At 44.9% G+C, this 14,441-nt stretch overlaps 1 protein-coding gene across 1 annotated transcript in view; it reads right to left on the minus strand.

Moving 5' to 3' along the window:
• The window catches only part of RHOJ (ras homolog family member J), a 59,652-nt gene extending 53,892 nt beyond the window's left edge, over window positions 1-5,760 (minus strand). Inside the window, exon 1 of the mRNA XM_014871365.2 lies at window positions 4,881-5,760. Within this exon, the coding sequence (XP_014726851.1) occupies window positions 4,881-5,058 (178 nt within the window). The 5' untranslated portion in view covers window positions 5,059-5,760. The remainder of the gene's footprint in view (window positions 1-4,880) is intronic.
• Between the last annotated feature and the right edge of the window lie 8,681 nt (window positions 5,761-14,441).

Consider the following 14,441-nt stretch of genomic DNA (forward strand, 5'->3'; position numbering starts at 1 on the left):
TCAATGCTACCAAAAATACCAGAGCAGAAAAATTCTCCCTTCTTGCATAGCTTGTCTGGCCAGCAAGGTTGGGATCACTGCTCTGTGAGACTGCTGATGCTCCAGCCCACTTCAGTGCAAAGTCAGACAGATTACATTGAATCATCACTGAAGCACAAAAAATGTGTCTCCTAACAGTAAGTAATGTCTCTCTTCTACATTGCTTTTAATTTACAGAGCCCCAGTCAGGGCTGAGTTGTTCTATATGCTATTAATTAGCTGATCACATGCCAATGTTAATTTTTTTCAAATGGGTTCACTATTTATAAATGTTCACCAGTTTGTGCAGACACATGAGGGGAGGGAGGGACCTATTTACACCATCTACTTTTTGCAGATGCTTTGCAGTTCTCCTTTGGAGGGATTGACCTCTCTCATTTATCAAAGATGCAACTTTGGCTCCTAAAGCTGTTTGTATGGTATTCATCTCTGTACTGTGCCTGAACTAGAGTTGAGTTTAAGACTCACAACCCTCTCTTCCTCAGACTTCAGCCATCTAATGAGTCCAATCACCCTTGTTTGCACAGTGGGCCAAGTTAGCTGCCTGCCATTGTTACTGCTCCTTAAGCATAGAGAGTTCTTTTTTTACTTACAAGAAATGCACTTTTGGAACAGCATGGAATAGAGTAGTTTCAGTTGGATGGAGCCTACAGTGATCATCCAGCCGAACTGCTCAACCATTTCAGGGCTGACCAAAACTCACAGCACGTCATTAAGGGCATTATACAAATGCCTATTAAACACTGACAGCCTTGGGGCATTGATCACCTCTCCAGGAAGCCTGAATATAAATTTTAGGGTGAATAAATTTCATGCTAAAAATTGCTATACTTTTAAGCTCTATGAATATAAAATGGGATGCTAAGTGGCTTCCTAAGTAATAACACACATTTTTCTTATGTATTTCACAGAGCAAGCCAGCTAACTTTGGTACAATTAAGCCAACTCTGCTAGTAGTTGAATTGATTTTTTTTTGTTGGTCCAACCTTAGCCCTAAATAAACATTTGTAACCTTACATAGCCAGACACAATACAAGTCACCCTGGCTGAGAGGCCTTTGTTCATGGAAAACCAGCATTTGATGTTCAAAAGATGGAGTGGAACCAGCACGTTAAAGCATCTACTCACTATCCAAACAGTCCCTATTGTTACTGTTATTGCCAGCAATATCCTGTTTGTCACTGGGATAACACTTTGGTGAGCCTGCCCTAGAAACAGCCCTGTGGCTAAACACTTCCAGTGCAGGACTTGGAAATTCACCAAAGCAAGGAAACCTACTCAGGGCTCTGGCCTCCAGCAAAACCTTTTCAAAATGCCTTGAGAAATAACCAGACTCATAAAATTCCATGCATCCAGTGAAAGAAACCATTTTCATATCCAAGTAACAAATTTGCCCTCCCCATCTGTCTGGCATTGCTCTGATCCTACTCTACACCCGTCACATCCCAACTCTGGCAACAGGCCCTGAAGAAATTTGGTTTTGTGGACTGTGGGTGAAATCTGTGGCAGAATATTATTAGTGTGGAGCTAATAACTGGTCTGGACTTTTGTACAGTGCAGCTGCACACGTGCTGAGCCACCAAGAGCTTTTCTGTGCCAGGCACGGCTGCATGTGAGTTATAAGTGCTGTGTGAGTTGTCTGCAGGAATATCTGCTCCTTCCCAGGGTGACACTCAGCTGCTGCTTTGGATTTCCTTAGAAGCAGCTTGGGGCCCAACTTTTATAAAGTGGTTTCAAGCTCTTTCATGTGAAGGGCACTGAACGAGCACCGTGCAGATCTAATCCTGCAGGAACTCAGCTTTTTGCTTCTTCTGGACCACTCCTGCTGCTATGTCCACCTGCTTCAGCTGCAGGAGCTCAGGAGATGAAGCTGCAGCAGGGCAAGTGCACAGAGCTGGTGCTTCAGGGCCATGAACAGTTAATGCCTTGGCCACGGCACTGGTGCAGCTGGAGCTTTTCCCAAAGCTGGGCTGGAGAGCATCACTGTCTCCCCCCGAGTCGTGGCAGTGAGAAACTGCTCTGAGATCACCACTGGAATCCCTGGGTTTTAATGCTTCCCCTCCCCACCCCCTACATTTTCCATTGGAAAGAAGTGAATTGGTAAGTGCCCCAGAAGTCACGAGCAGGCTGTGACCTGGGGAGGCAAGAGGAAGCCCTGGCTAACACACCCCTGCTGGTAACAACACCTGGGTGGAAAACCTTCCATGGAAAGTGAAGCTTTGCAAAAATATGCAGCAATTAATTGCTTTTGAGCATTTCCAGCACAGAAATGTACCATTGAATCTGATGTTTTCAGCTTGTTTGGGAAAACTGAAACAGGTGGTTTCAGCAGTAGCAAGGACAGGGGTAGACAAGCCAGTTCCCTGGGGTAAATTTAAACGTGATTTTCCAGAGTCTCCTACACCTTTCAGGATCTGTCCATGTATGCAGCTTTCCCATGTGCTGTGCTGTCACCATGCCCATGGTACCTCTGTGACCATGGTACTGCTGTGCCACCTCTCCTTTTCACCATGGGCTGCCACACAGATAGATGTGGAAAATCCAATGGAAGATTCTAAAAACTGTAAGCTCAGGGGTAAGGTTGCCCCAAATGAGTTCTTTGCTCAGTCAATACCCACAGTATATTTTAAATAGGCTGTAGTATACTTTATGCCATGTAATATTTTTATGAGTGGGATTTTTTTCCAGCATTCTGCTCTAGAAGAAATTCCTACTGCTCAACTCCGTGTGCAATTCTGTAGTGAAATCAGTTTAATAAATGATGGGATTCCACAAAAAACTGAAATTCCATTTGTGATCAATGCTAGTTTTGACCACTGCAACTGGACGGGGATTGTCTCAGAACAGCATGCTAATATACAGACCTATTTGTCCTCTTCATGAGTTTTCTCATTGAAAATAATTTTATATTTATGTGCTATAGTACTTAAAAAGGCGGATAAAAATAACTGGAGATATTTTAGAGGTTAAATCTTCAAACCCTGAAAATGAGGCTTGATTTAAAAGTGCTGCATACTCCTTTCACCCCAAGGAAATCACGATTATGCTGCTTCATCTTCCCATCCTTCTCCCAGCCCTCGTATCCCTCAGTAATTTTTGAGCCCACTGGCAATTTCCATCACTCCTGACAGAGGAAGGGGAATCAGAGCAAGTCGCTGAGAGTCACCTGTGGCTGGTTAGGAAGGAGAAAGTCAGAGTGGTGCCCCCACAGGTGCCAGCCTGCTTGCCTGGCGTCACTGCCCTTGTGTGTGCACAGCCCCCAGGCACGTGTGTGCCCCCAGCTCATACCAAAACCACCGAGACTGGTAACTTAACCACATGGTCTGGCACCAGCTATGGCTTTTTCCATAGGCAGGGGCATTTGCAGGGCATGGAGGAGGGTGGGAGAGGGCAGTGGGTGCTGGGATCAGTAAGGGATGAGCAGATCTGAAGTTATCACAGGAAAGTGGGTGCTGTTGCAATATAAGGGATTTTGGCTCATGAAAGCACATATTTCCCAATAGGCAATATTCTGTTGTATATCTTATCTGTGGAAATGCTTTTTTCTACAGTGATCACTCAGTCTATCTAGTGGGAAGGGCAGAGAAAAGAGAGAGCTGCTTGCATTAGAAGTGACGCTGCCCACTCTTGTGGAGGAAAAGGTCTTCACATTTCCATGGATCAGATTCTGCAATTACACAGCTTTCTTGTTTGGCCAGTTCATCTGCTAAACCTGACACGGAGCCAGAATGCAAACAGGGATTTTTCCCATTACAGAATACCAAATCTATGATAAGCCACGCCATGAAAATTCAGTTTTTAAGGAGGTGGGGAGAGAATGAGGGAAACTCCAACTGCTGCTGCAAGATAAGCAATGAGTTTTGCAGTGCTTCTAGAATCTGTATGTCAGAGATCTCATTAAAAAAACCCGTAAGCCAAAGAAGCACTGTGAGAAGAAAAACAGCAGAATTGGGATAGTAAAATTTGAGCAGATGTTTGAACACCAGTTTTAGCCTATGAAACATCTGCGTGATAACTTTGGACACGGCTGAGTAAAGTCAGTAATTGCTACAGAAAGAGGCCTGTGAATATTGTACTCAATCTGTGGGTCTGTTCTGCACAGCAATGCAGTGAATATCATCGATGATCTTGATTATGTTTATGATTTTTTCTTCTACTATAAATTCCCCTACTGTGAAGGATTCAAATCAATCACCTCTTCTGCTTTTCACAACCTTCAAGTTGTAGTATTAAAATCTATTTATAGATGAAGTAACAAACGTCTCTGAAAGGAGTTATATACTGACAGCTTGGAAACAGACTATGCTGGTTTTCTCAAAGATCACTCCTTAAACAGGATATATTCTCAAAGATTATTCCTTAAATAGGATATAAATATTGTAATTTATGCATCATTTGCCAAGAGGGACAAGATTGTGATAGCATACATTTTTATATATATATATATATATATATATATACACACATATATATATAGTCTTTCTAACTGCAGACTGCAAAGCTCAGAACTTCAAAAACTAACCAATACAAATTGATAGAGGCTGAATTACATTTGTTGTCCCAAAACACAGTGGATTTAACTGCACCCCTATTGCTTCTTATTTGCCAAAAACAAGACAAAAATCAGAAGCAAACAAATAAGTTCTCTGAATAAATCCTGCATTGCCCCAGTTTCAGGATCTACCATCTAAACTGCCTGGCAACCATCCAGGCCTGAATGACATTCCCGGACTAGAAGTAACCCATGCATCCCTTTTGAGCTGTCCTCTCCTCGAGCTTCCTCCATCCCACCTGGCTGTCCTGCAGCTCTCGAATGAATTTCTTCCAAAGCACTTTCTTACCTGCATAGTGGTCAAACACAGTGGGGACATACTCCTCTGGGAAGGCGTCATTGGCATAGCTCATCAGCAGACAGGTTTTCCCAACTGCACCATCCCCGACCACCACGCATTTCAGCATCTTCTTGGTGTTGTTGCTGCTCCCGTCAGTGCAGTTGTCATTTTCCTCCTTGCAGTTCATTCTTGCTGCTGCTGCCGCTGCTCCTGCTGCTCCCAGGACTTCCAAGTGCACATGAAGGAAAAATGAAGTGCGATTGTATTGACTTTTCCTGAGTTTGGAGAAGGAGGGGGGTCGGTTGGAGGGGGGGGGGGGGGTGGGGGAAGCAGCAAATCTCAAACTCAGGAAATCATACTAATGTTTCCAGGCTGTCACAGCCGCTCCTAACAGTTCCCAGATCAGTCAAGAGGATCATCGAGGTGAATAAATTAAACACACGGAGAGGAGTATCATAAAAAAAAAAAAAAAAAAAAAAAAAAAAAAAAAAAAAAAAAAAAAAAAAAAGAGAGAGTGATCTGTCCTTTTTTTTGTTTGTCCCAGTCAGGAAATCCTCATCCTGCCCGGCCGTTCGCTGTCTTTTATTGCGACTTCAGAAATATCAGCAGCCTGCGGCTTCGATCCGCGTCTCCCTTCCTCCAGCCTGGCCGCAGGAACCAGGGATTCCTGTTAAATCCACTCCATTTTCCATTTCATTTCTACATGGAGGAGAGTCTGGAGCTTTTTAATGGAGTTTTTCCTTTCTTTCTCCAGCTTGCTGTGTGTCAGGAAATCATGGGTTTCCTGCTGAATTCCATATTAGGATCAGTGGGCTTGTGAAGGGCTGCAAACAATGGGAGCTCTGTGTGTATTTGTACTTTGGAGGAACTCTGCCAGGACATGGAGAAAGGAAAACACTAGAGGTCCCCCTGCAGAATGAAGTTTTTAGGCTCTCTGCTCCAGCTGCTCTCCTCTCCAGCACCGGCGAGGAGGATTTGGGAGAATACGGAATCCTGGACACGCACGGCCAGGCTGCGAGCTCTGCCCCTGTCCCAGGGACTCCTCTGATCCCAGGCATGACCTCCTCTTATCTCAAATAGGTATTTTCTCTCATTTGGGAAAGGTGGAGAAGCAGAGAGGAGGTATATTTGCTAGATAATGTCAACTTTCTGTCTCTATAGCTCTTTAAAGTGTTTGCTGTAAAGAATAAATAACTGATTGTTCAGTTTACACGCTCAGAAAGTTTCTGTTGCCTTCATCCCCCAAAAAAGACAGATTTCCCCCTCCTAATGTAAAGACATAAACAGAGACAGAGAGAATAAAGTGGAATTAAGAGTTTGAGAAATTAAAAAATCAATCAATCAAACAAACACCCCCCCCCTTCCCGTATAGCAGTCTGTGAAAAACCAGCTTTGAACTCCATGATTCCTGCCCCCTCCTCTGGTTTGTTCCTGTGCTTCACGTGCCTCCTAAGTCTTCTCCCCATTTAAATACACAACAATCTACATGTACACGAAGGGCAAAACTTCCCGCTCATTGCACAGGAAAGATTTTGCAATTTCCAGCAGAAACGAGCCAGACATTGACACAAACCCCAGTGCAGCAGCCCAGCACATCCTGCTGGCTGCATTTCCCTTCCACGAGGCTGGAAGGCTTTGAGAGGGGGAAACACCCCCCTGCTGGCACTCCCCCGGTGACAAAGGCTTCCCCTGCCCTGCTCACACCTGGTGGGACATAAATGCCCAAAAGATCACACAAGCTTGGGATAGTGCACACCTGGAAATGCAAAGACCAACACAGCCTTAGAAAGGAAGTCTTTTAGCCCCACACTGCATGAGGAAAGACAAACAAAGCCATAACAATGAGAGTCTGTAGTCTCTAAATGTGTGTCCTTCAATATTTTTGGTGAAGGGGCATGGCAGACCCACCTGCAACCTTCCCTGGACAGGCTAAGTCTGTCAGAGCTCTTCAACGATCTATCTGTGCTGGATCAGCTCTGGACACCTTCCCCAAGAGGTGGCAGAATTATAGAATCCTGTAATAGTTTGGGTTAGATGGGACCTCAAAGATCATCTAGTCCTAATCCCCCTTCCACTAGACCAGGTTACTTCCAGCCCCATCCAGCCTGACCTTGAACACTTCAAGGGATGGGAGAGGGATAAAACATGTGAACAAGGTTTGTCTGTTCACCTGGAGAGCCCCAGGGAGCTCTGTTTGCTGGTTCCAACCAGGAGTCTTGGCCATTCAGTAGTTTGTGCCCTGTGACCTTCACCTCATTCATCCCCCCCCTCCCTGCTGATGACAGGGATCAGAGCAGGCCGTGTTAGGCTCACCTGCTACCAGAGGCATCACTAAAATGTTTCCCAGAGTTAGGAGACCAGGTGCATCCTCCTAGCTCCAAACTGCAGCCCAAGGCTGAGCTTCATCCAAGAAAACCTGTGAGCTCTGGGCATCAGAGCCCCCCTTCTCCAAGCAATTGCTCTGCTGATCACTTCCACCACCAGCAGCCTGGCTGGGTCATCCTGAGGTGCAGCACAGGCTACAGGGATTTACTCTTTAAGCTCATTTCTAGCTGTAATCGAGGTCAAACCCCAAGCCTGCACTCTGTTTAGTGGCTGTGCAGCTGAGTAGGTACCAGCACCCTGATCCTCTCAGTGCCTTTGCTTACCAGCCTGGTGACCTTGTGGGGAAAGTTTGCCAAATATGTAGGTGCATGCTGTTGCAAGGTAACTGCAGAGCCTGAGGAAGAAAAACATTCCAACAATTCATGGTTCAGTTCCCCACTGCCCCTATCAGACAAAAGCAAAAGCTGTCCTGCTTCCCATTTTACACTGGCATAATCTATCTGCCAGCTTTTTTCAACATCAGACATACTCCAGTTAAGGCAAGATTTAATGCTATTTTGGCAAGATTTAAGCCTGCAACAAAATCCCAGTGGCTCATTCCTCCCTGATCATAGCACTGGGCAAGTCTCAGCAGGACTGTGCCCACCTCCACTTCTTTTGCAAGAAATTAAATTATGAAATTTCCTTGCTGTTTTTTCTAGAGGATTAAAGTGGCTTTATTCTCTCTTCCTCCTTAAAAAAAAGGATCTTCCAAAATTTAAAGTTTTTCTTTTTGCTATCAAGGGGCTGAACTGGATGATCATAAAATCAGAGAATCCCAGAATTATTAAGACTGGAAAAAATGTTCAAGGTCATTTAGTCCAACCTTTGCTCCATGATCACATGTCAACTAAATCACAGCACTGAGTGCCACATCCAATCATTTCTTGAACTTCCATGGGTGGTGACTCCACCACCTCCCTGGGCAGCCCATTCCAATGCTGGACCATCCTTTCAAGGGAGAATTTCTTCCTGAACTCCTTAGGTCTTTGCAAACTCTTCCAATTCTAAGCTCTGATGCATGGGACACTTTGTGGGGAACCAGTTTTAGTGAAAAGTGCATCAATAAAAGGCCTTATATCCCTGAATAATGGAAGTGGCTGTGAATCCAGAGACTAAATAATGGATGACCTGGAAAAAAACAACAGGAGGAGTTTATCTTGAAGGTGAGGAAGGCTGACATCTGACCTGCAAAACTCAAACTCAGTGCTGCAAGTTTGCTTTACCTATAGAGGTGATATGTGCAGCTTTAGAGGAGTTATTATGAAATAAGAATTGTAACCAGACTAAAAACACATGTTCTTTTTAATCTCATGACTTTAACTCAGTTTGGCACCATTTAGATCAGCTGGATTAAAACATTGTAAGAGCTGGTTTCGTTTCAGCAAAGTTTGATCACGTTGTTTTACACACTTTACTCAGGGGACTCAGAGAGCATTTACCCCTCTGCTGCTCTGGGGTTGTTGTTGTTTTATTTATCAAGTTGGCTCTGATTTTGCTGTGTGAATTAACAGGCCAGACCTGTCATCTAGCAGTCTGGCAAAGTTTGAGGCAATCCTGTTGCATTTTACAAAAGATTTGTTAACCTGCAAATGGCAAGTGGCAATTCTATAGGTTCAGCTCACCCTTCTGCACTGCTGTGCAAGTTTCAGCTCCCCTAAGAGCACTTCTGAACAATGGAGCTGCCTTCAGGCCCCAGCCTGGAAGCCACAGGATTATTGGTAATCATTAGCAAATGTCAGAAGGTCTAATGATTTAGTCTCAGTCCAGGGCTTGTTTTTGCTATTTCGCTAATCAGGTTAGAATTGGTCAGATTTTTTCACAAGATTTCAGTCATTACCATCTCACAAATCCAACAAGAGCAGGCTGGTTAGAGCCACAGTTTGCAAAGATGTGTCTGAAGTAAAAAAAAACCAAAAAGGTAGAGCCAACTAGTCTGAATGCTTGGAAATCTTGTTTAAATGTGTGTGTTTCTCAGGTATCCAGCCCAGTTTGTTTCCCAGTGATTTTACAAGTTTCTGGCCAAGGGCTCCATGGCACAGACAGAGCTGGGCAGGTGCTATGAGCACCATGCAGTGAATACATCACCTGAGGCACTTTCTAGCCAAGATTCTCAGGCAATCTCTGCTCTAGATGAAGTGCCCCATACCTTTTGTTAATTAATGAATTTACTGGCAGCAGACCTATTCCTAAGACTGCTGAGTATCTGCAGCTCCCATGCACTGTGGGGATGCATCACCTTCATCTTCATCAGCACAGGTCAGACAGGGCTGCCTGGGATTGTTTCCTAGGGGATTGGCAAGTTCAAGGCTGGTGCAAAAAAATTGGGTGAGAAGATCTGCAGGATACGAAGGACTTGCAAATTTTTTAATTAGCTCTGCAATTAGCAATATCTTGGCCAATTAACTCTATTCTGTATTTCTGTGCAGGCTTACAGGAGGAAAAATGGGTTATGGTGCTCTGTCATGCTCTCCCTGCTCTCTTCCCCTGGCCAACCTGAAATCCTCACATTTCTCCAGTGCCTCCTGAAATGCAGTGGTCTAACTTTGTGCAATCTTACGAGTTTAAAACTTGACAGCCAGAGCAATGTTCAGCATTAACTCTTCTTCACCAGTCCTGACTGATTTTAAGGGGGGTCTTACTCTTCCTTAGGTCTTGTTCTTCTAAATCCTCTCCTGCCTAAACCAAGCAGATCTGTCTCTACATTCTCATCCTTAAGAAGTTCCCCAGGGTGGGGGATTTTGAAGGTGACAACACTGCTGTGTGCATGTCTTGCTGCTAGAAATAGACACATTCAGCCACTCTCCTTCCACCTACCAGTGTTGATGATGAAATTAAGTTTCTGGCACTACTACTGAACTGTAAATTGATTTCAGGCAAATCTTCTCACGTTTTTCTTATCCTTTTTCTAATCTGTTTAGATCTTGAGTTTTTTAGGGCAGAGATTGTGTTGGTATTGGACTGAACATAGCAGAACTATATTAAGCTTAACTATCACTGTGCTGCTCAAAACCAAGTTTCCCTGGCCATAAAATTCAGGATCTTGCCTAGACTATGTTGTTGTAAGAGCCAGCCTTTTGTAGTTAAAAAAAAAAATCTTTGTGACTTCAAGACATCCCCACAGTCACCATATCTCTCACCTCCAGTCTTAGATATTGGAGTGGTTCCTGTTTGTTCTAGGGTTGCCTGGATGGCCCTCCACATTGTGCTAAGATTTAATTAGAGCATCTTATCCTTATTCCCTCCATCCTCTCTTCCCCTTTCTTTCTGTCAGCCCCACTCATCAGCCTCCCACCCCAGTGAAGTGCCCACTGAGACCTCAAGTGAATTTGATATATTGAAAAGCAGAAGCAGCGAATTCAGGAGAAAAAAAAATAAATAATAGTTTAACAGTGACCACAGGAGGGGTGGAAGTGCTCTGTGTGAAGCCTTTTTAAAAGCATCATGCTGATGGGCAGGTGCTGAGAGTCAGCTTTGAGGCTTGTTGAGAGAGAGCAAGCCTCTCTGCAGCCATCCCACCCCACCAGGCAGCTGCCACCAGCTCCAACACCGTGGTGACCCATGCCAGCAGTGGGGGGGTCCCTGCTTCAAGCTGCTGCCATGGATATAATTAATGCCATTGAATTTCCCTTTGCAGAGATGAGCTAACAAGAGGCTTCTGGGAGAGCAGGTCAAGCAAAGGAAGTTTAATGTCCTGTCCATCAGAGAACCCTCTTTCTTCCCAGAGGGGGCTGCTGTAAAATGAGAACTGCACGTGTTGTATTTGTGTGTTTGTGAATGGGGAGGGCAGTTTTCAACTAGGGCAGGTGGCTCTCTGTTACCTTACAGCTAATTCTGCATCACTGACTGCAGACAGTGCTCTGTGTGTGTCACCCATCCCCCAGATGGTGGTTCCTATCCAGAGTCTGCATTTCCAGCTGTTTCCTGTTCATAGGTACTTGAATTTGGACTTTGAGGGTGATTTTTCCTTGAAGGTGTGAAAGTTCCCTCTGGATAGTGAAATATCTGCACCTGGAGCATATTCTCCCTGTTTGCATCAGGATTCTCTCATTTCCTTCCAGAAAAATCACTGGCTGTTGCCTCTGCCTTTTCTGCTTTCTGGTTTTGTTCTTGCACAGCTTCTCTTCTCTTCTCTTCTCTTCTCTTCTCTTCTCTTCTCTTCTCTTCTCTTCTCTTCTCTTCTCTTCTCTTCTCTTCTCTTCTCTTCTCTTCTCTTCTCTTCTCTTCTCTTCTCTTCTCTTCTCTTCTCTTCTCTTCTCTTCTCTTCTCTCTCACAAAAGCTGTTTACCTCTCCCTATCACAGTGGGGAGAAGTGGACTTAGGTAAGAATTCAGCCTGGGATTAGCATTGCACAAAAAAACATCACTTCAGGCAATTTCTTTCTCCCTACCGATGATGTTTTCCATAGAGATTTTTTCCTAAATTACATTTATTTTAGGTTGAACGGTACAGCAGGAGGTTAAACAAAGAGAAACCTCATCTATGCCTCTTCTCCATCTCGAAATGGCATTTGCCTCTGCAGATGGTGGACTGCTGGGAATGTAAAAGGGCTGCAATCAGGAAATCAAGCAGCACTGAGGGCACCAACACTGTGATCAATTAGCACCGTGTGTGCAGGTACTCAGTGAAGTCATTACAGGAACAAATCTGTTTCGTTCACCTCTGAGTAATGCTTGGGACATCATCTGCAATTTCTTTAAAAGCAGAGAAACTTCCCCAAGTTAGATGGGTCCAAATGTAATGTTTCCAATGGGGGAAGAGGTTCGTGTCTAAAAACATGCCAGCTGGAACCTGCAGGTTTTCAGCTTCCCCCTTTCCAGCCCAAATTGCCAAGCTGGCTTTATCGTTGAAATGAACACACGTCTGATTCATAAAACATTCATGCAGAGTTTTTACTCTCTTGGAAAGGAGGGAGCAGGCTGCTTCCAGGAAGGGAATGTGCTTTTTTTCTTCATGTGATCTTTCTGCCTCCGCTCAAAAATAAGCAGAAGGCTCCTGCTGCCTCCACATTCCAGGAGCAGGCAGACGGGAGGAGGACCGAGGTGGCAAGCACAGGGATGTCACAGTTTTTGTGCTGTGTCTCCTTGCTGAGCCCGTTCTCAGCAGAGCCCTGTGCCAGAGCACTGCAATGGGACCCGGGAGCACCGAACCTGCTGCTCGGACTGGCACAAGCAGAGTGGATCATCCAAGTAAAGCCCTTACCTCATGGGGGAAATAGGAATGAGGAATGCTTCCTTTTTTTTTCTATTTATACTGCTGATCTTCAGGGCAGGGACCAGCTCCTGCCTTGTTTGAAGGGTGTGGGCCCATGACACAATGAAATCAACTCACTGATTGCTGCCCAGAGTGCTTGGTGTAACCTGACAATGAGCTTTTTAAAGGAGACAATGCATGGAAAACTCTTCTGCTCTTTTTCCCCCATTGCATTGGTTTTCTGCAGGCTGATGTCCCCAAGCTTGCTATAGGGAGAGCCTGATTTTCCACAAGTGATGAGAATTATGGGAGAAGTGCTGGCAGCATTGGGTTGCTTTGCTATTTTGTAGGAATTGGAGGTTTTATTTGCACTGTCAAATCATTCTCTTGCTTTAAAGGTATCTGGGTGAGGTGGTAAAACAAGTGAGGAACGTGGGCACCCTACCTAGGCTGCTGAAATGTCCAAAAATCACATGAGGCTTAAAGTTAAGGCCCTAGGTCAAACCTCAGGACCTACAAATAGCTGATGATACAATGGAAGGGGAGAGAGAGGTGGGAAATAGTCAGAAGCAGCTGCCAGTGTACCTGTGCTGGTGTGTGTGGTTTGTGTGTGCCAGCAGCTGCACACACACCATGGTGGGCATTCCTGGCACACTCAGGCTGACTTAGAAACCCTTCACCCACCTGTGCCTCCTCTTCCTCATCACTGCCCGGCTCATTCCTTCTCTGAGAGGGTGCTGACATCCCTCAGGAGGAAGCTCTGCTTATTTAGCAGTGTTCCTTTGTGAAATTCAGGTGTAATGTATCCTGGGGGATCTGTGGCTGCTGAATCCTGTGCAGTGGTGCTGTGCTCTGCACTGGCTGCAATCAGCTGGGGCAGCCCCTGAAGCTTTGGAGGGTCAGGGCTCCCTTTTCCTGCTCCCTGCTCCCCAACAGAGGCACATTTATGTAAAATGAGCCTGGCTGAACATTAGCCACCATCTCAGAGCTCTCTGGGTTTGCTCCCAGTGCCTGCCATTGAGTGGCAGGAATCCCTGTGGGTTATTTTCCTTAGTTTAGCACCAATTTTCCTATTTTAGTCACTGGTTAACCATTACAAATGATAATCCCCATTTAAAGCCATTCATTAAATATCTGACATCTGAATAATGCCATGGTGCTTACACACATTTCTCCTCTTTCTTAGATGTCTAGAGTACTGTTCATTTTTTTTACCAGTTTGGAAATACAGTTTAGATTGCTACCACTTCAATGCCTCTTTCAATTTCACCTAGGTAATTTTGGGCTACATTTTAATTTTTGGTGAAAAAGAAAAGAAAGAAAAAAGAAAAAGATAAGTACATGGAATAACACAAATGAACTTACTTTATAAGTTTTCCCAGAAAAGGAGCTGTCAAGCTCTTCAGAAATCTGTCCTGATGAGATTTCCCAACATTTTTGACCAGGTCACATTAACAGTCCTTTTCCAAATTTGTGCTGAGGTAAGGAGGACTGGAGAACAGTCCATTGGGAAATCATCTGGGAGTGGGTTCATGTGACAGCTCTTTCTGTGACTTGTCATGCCGTGAATAGCAGAGCAGCAGCCTTTCAGCACTCAGCCATGTCACTGCTGCCCTGCTTTCAGTGGAACTGGGGTGAGTGTGTGCTTGTGGAAACGAGACCAAACTTAACCAGTGCTTTTAATTTCTATAAACGCTCTGGTTTGCCTTCTCATTCAGTGTTTGCATAATATCCTGATCTAAATGCCCTCCTGTCACCGTGGCCCTATCTCCAATGACTTTGTGCTGGCATGCAGGGTTAGATCCAGCATTGTGCAGAGAGACAGGGACACTCAGCAGCCTCAGCCTCCTGCAGGCTAAAGGTGCAGGTGACAGTAGGGGAACCAGAAGGGGAAGTGCTGTCCAGCTGATGTGTGAGGTTCTGGGGTTGCCAGAAATAGCAGCCCATGCCCTTGACCCGTGACCACTGGTTATCTCTGGCTGAGATAAATGCCTTTGAGTCATGTGCTGTGCC

Source organism: Sturnus vulgaris, chromosome 6, assembly GCF_052056855.1.
Source record: "Sturnus vulgaris isolate bStuVul1 chromosome 6, bStuVul1.hap1, whole genome shotgun sequence".
Taxonomy (NCBI): domain Eukaryota; kingdom Metazoa; phylum Chordata; class Aves; order Passeriformes; family Sturnidae; genus Sturnus; species Sturnus vulgaris.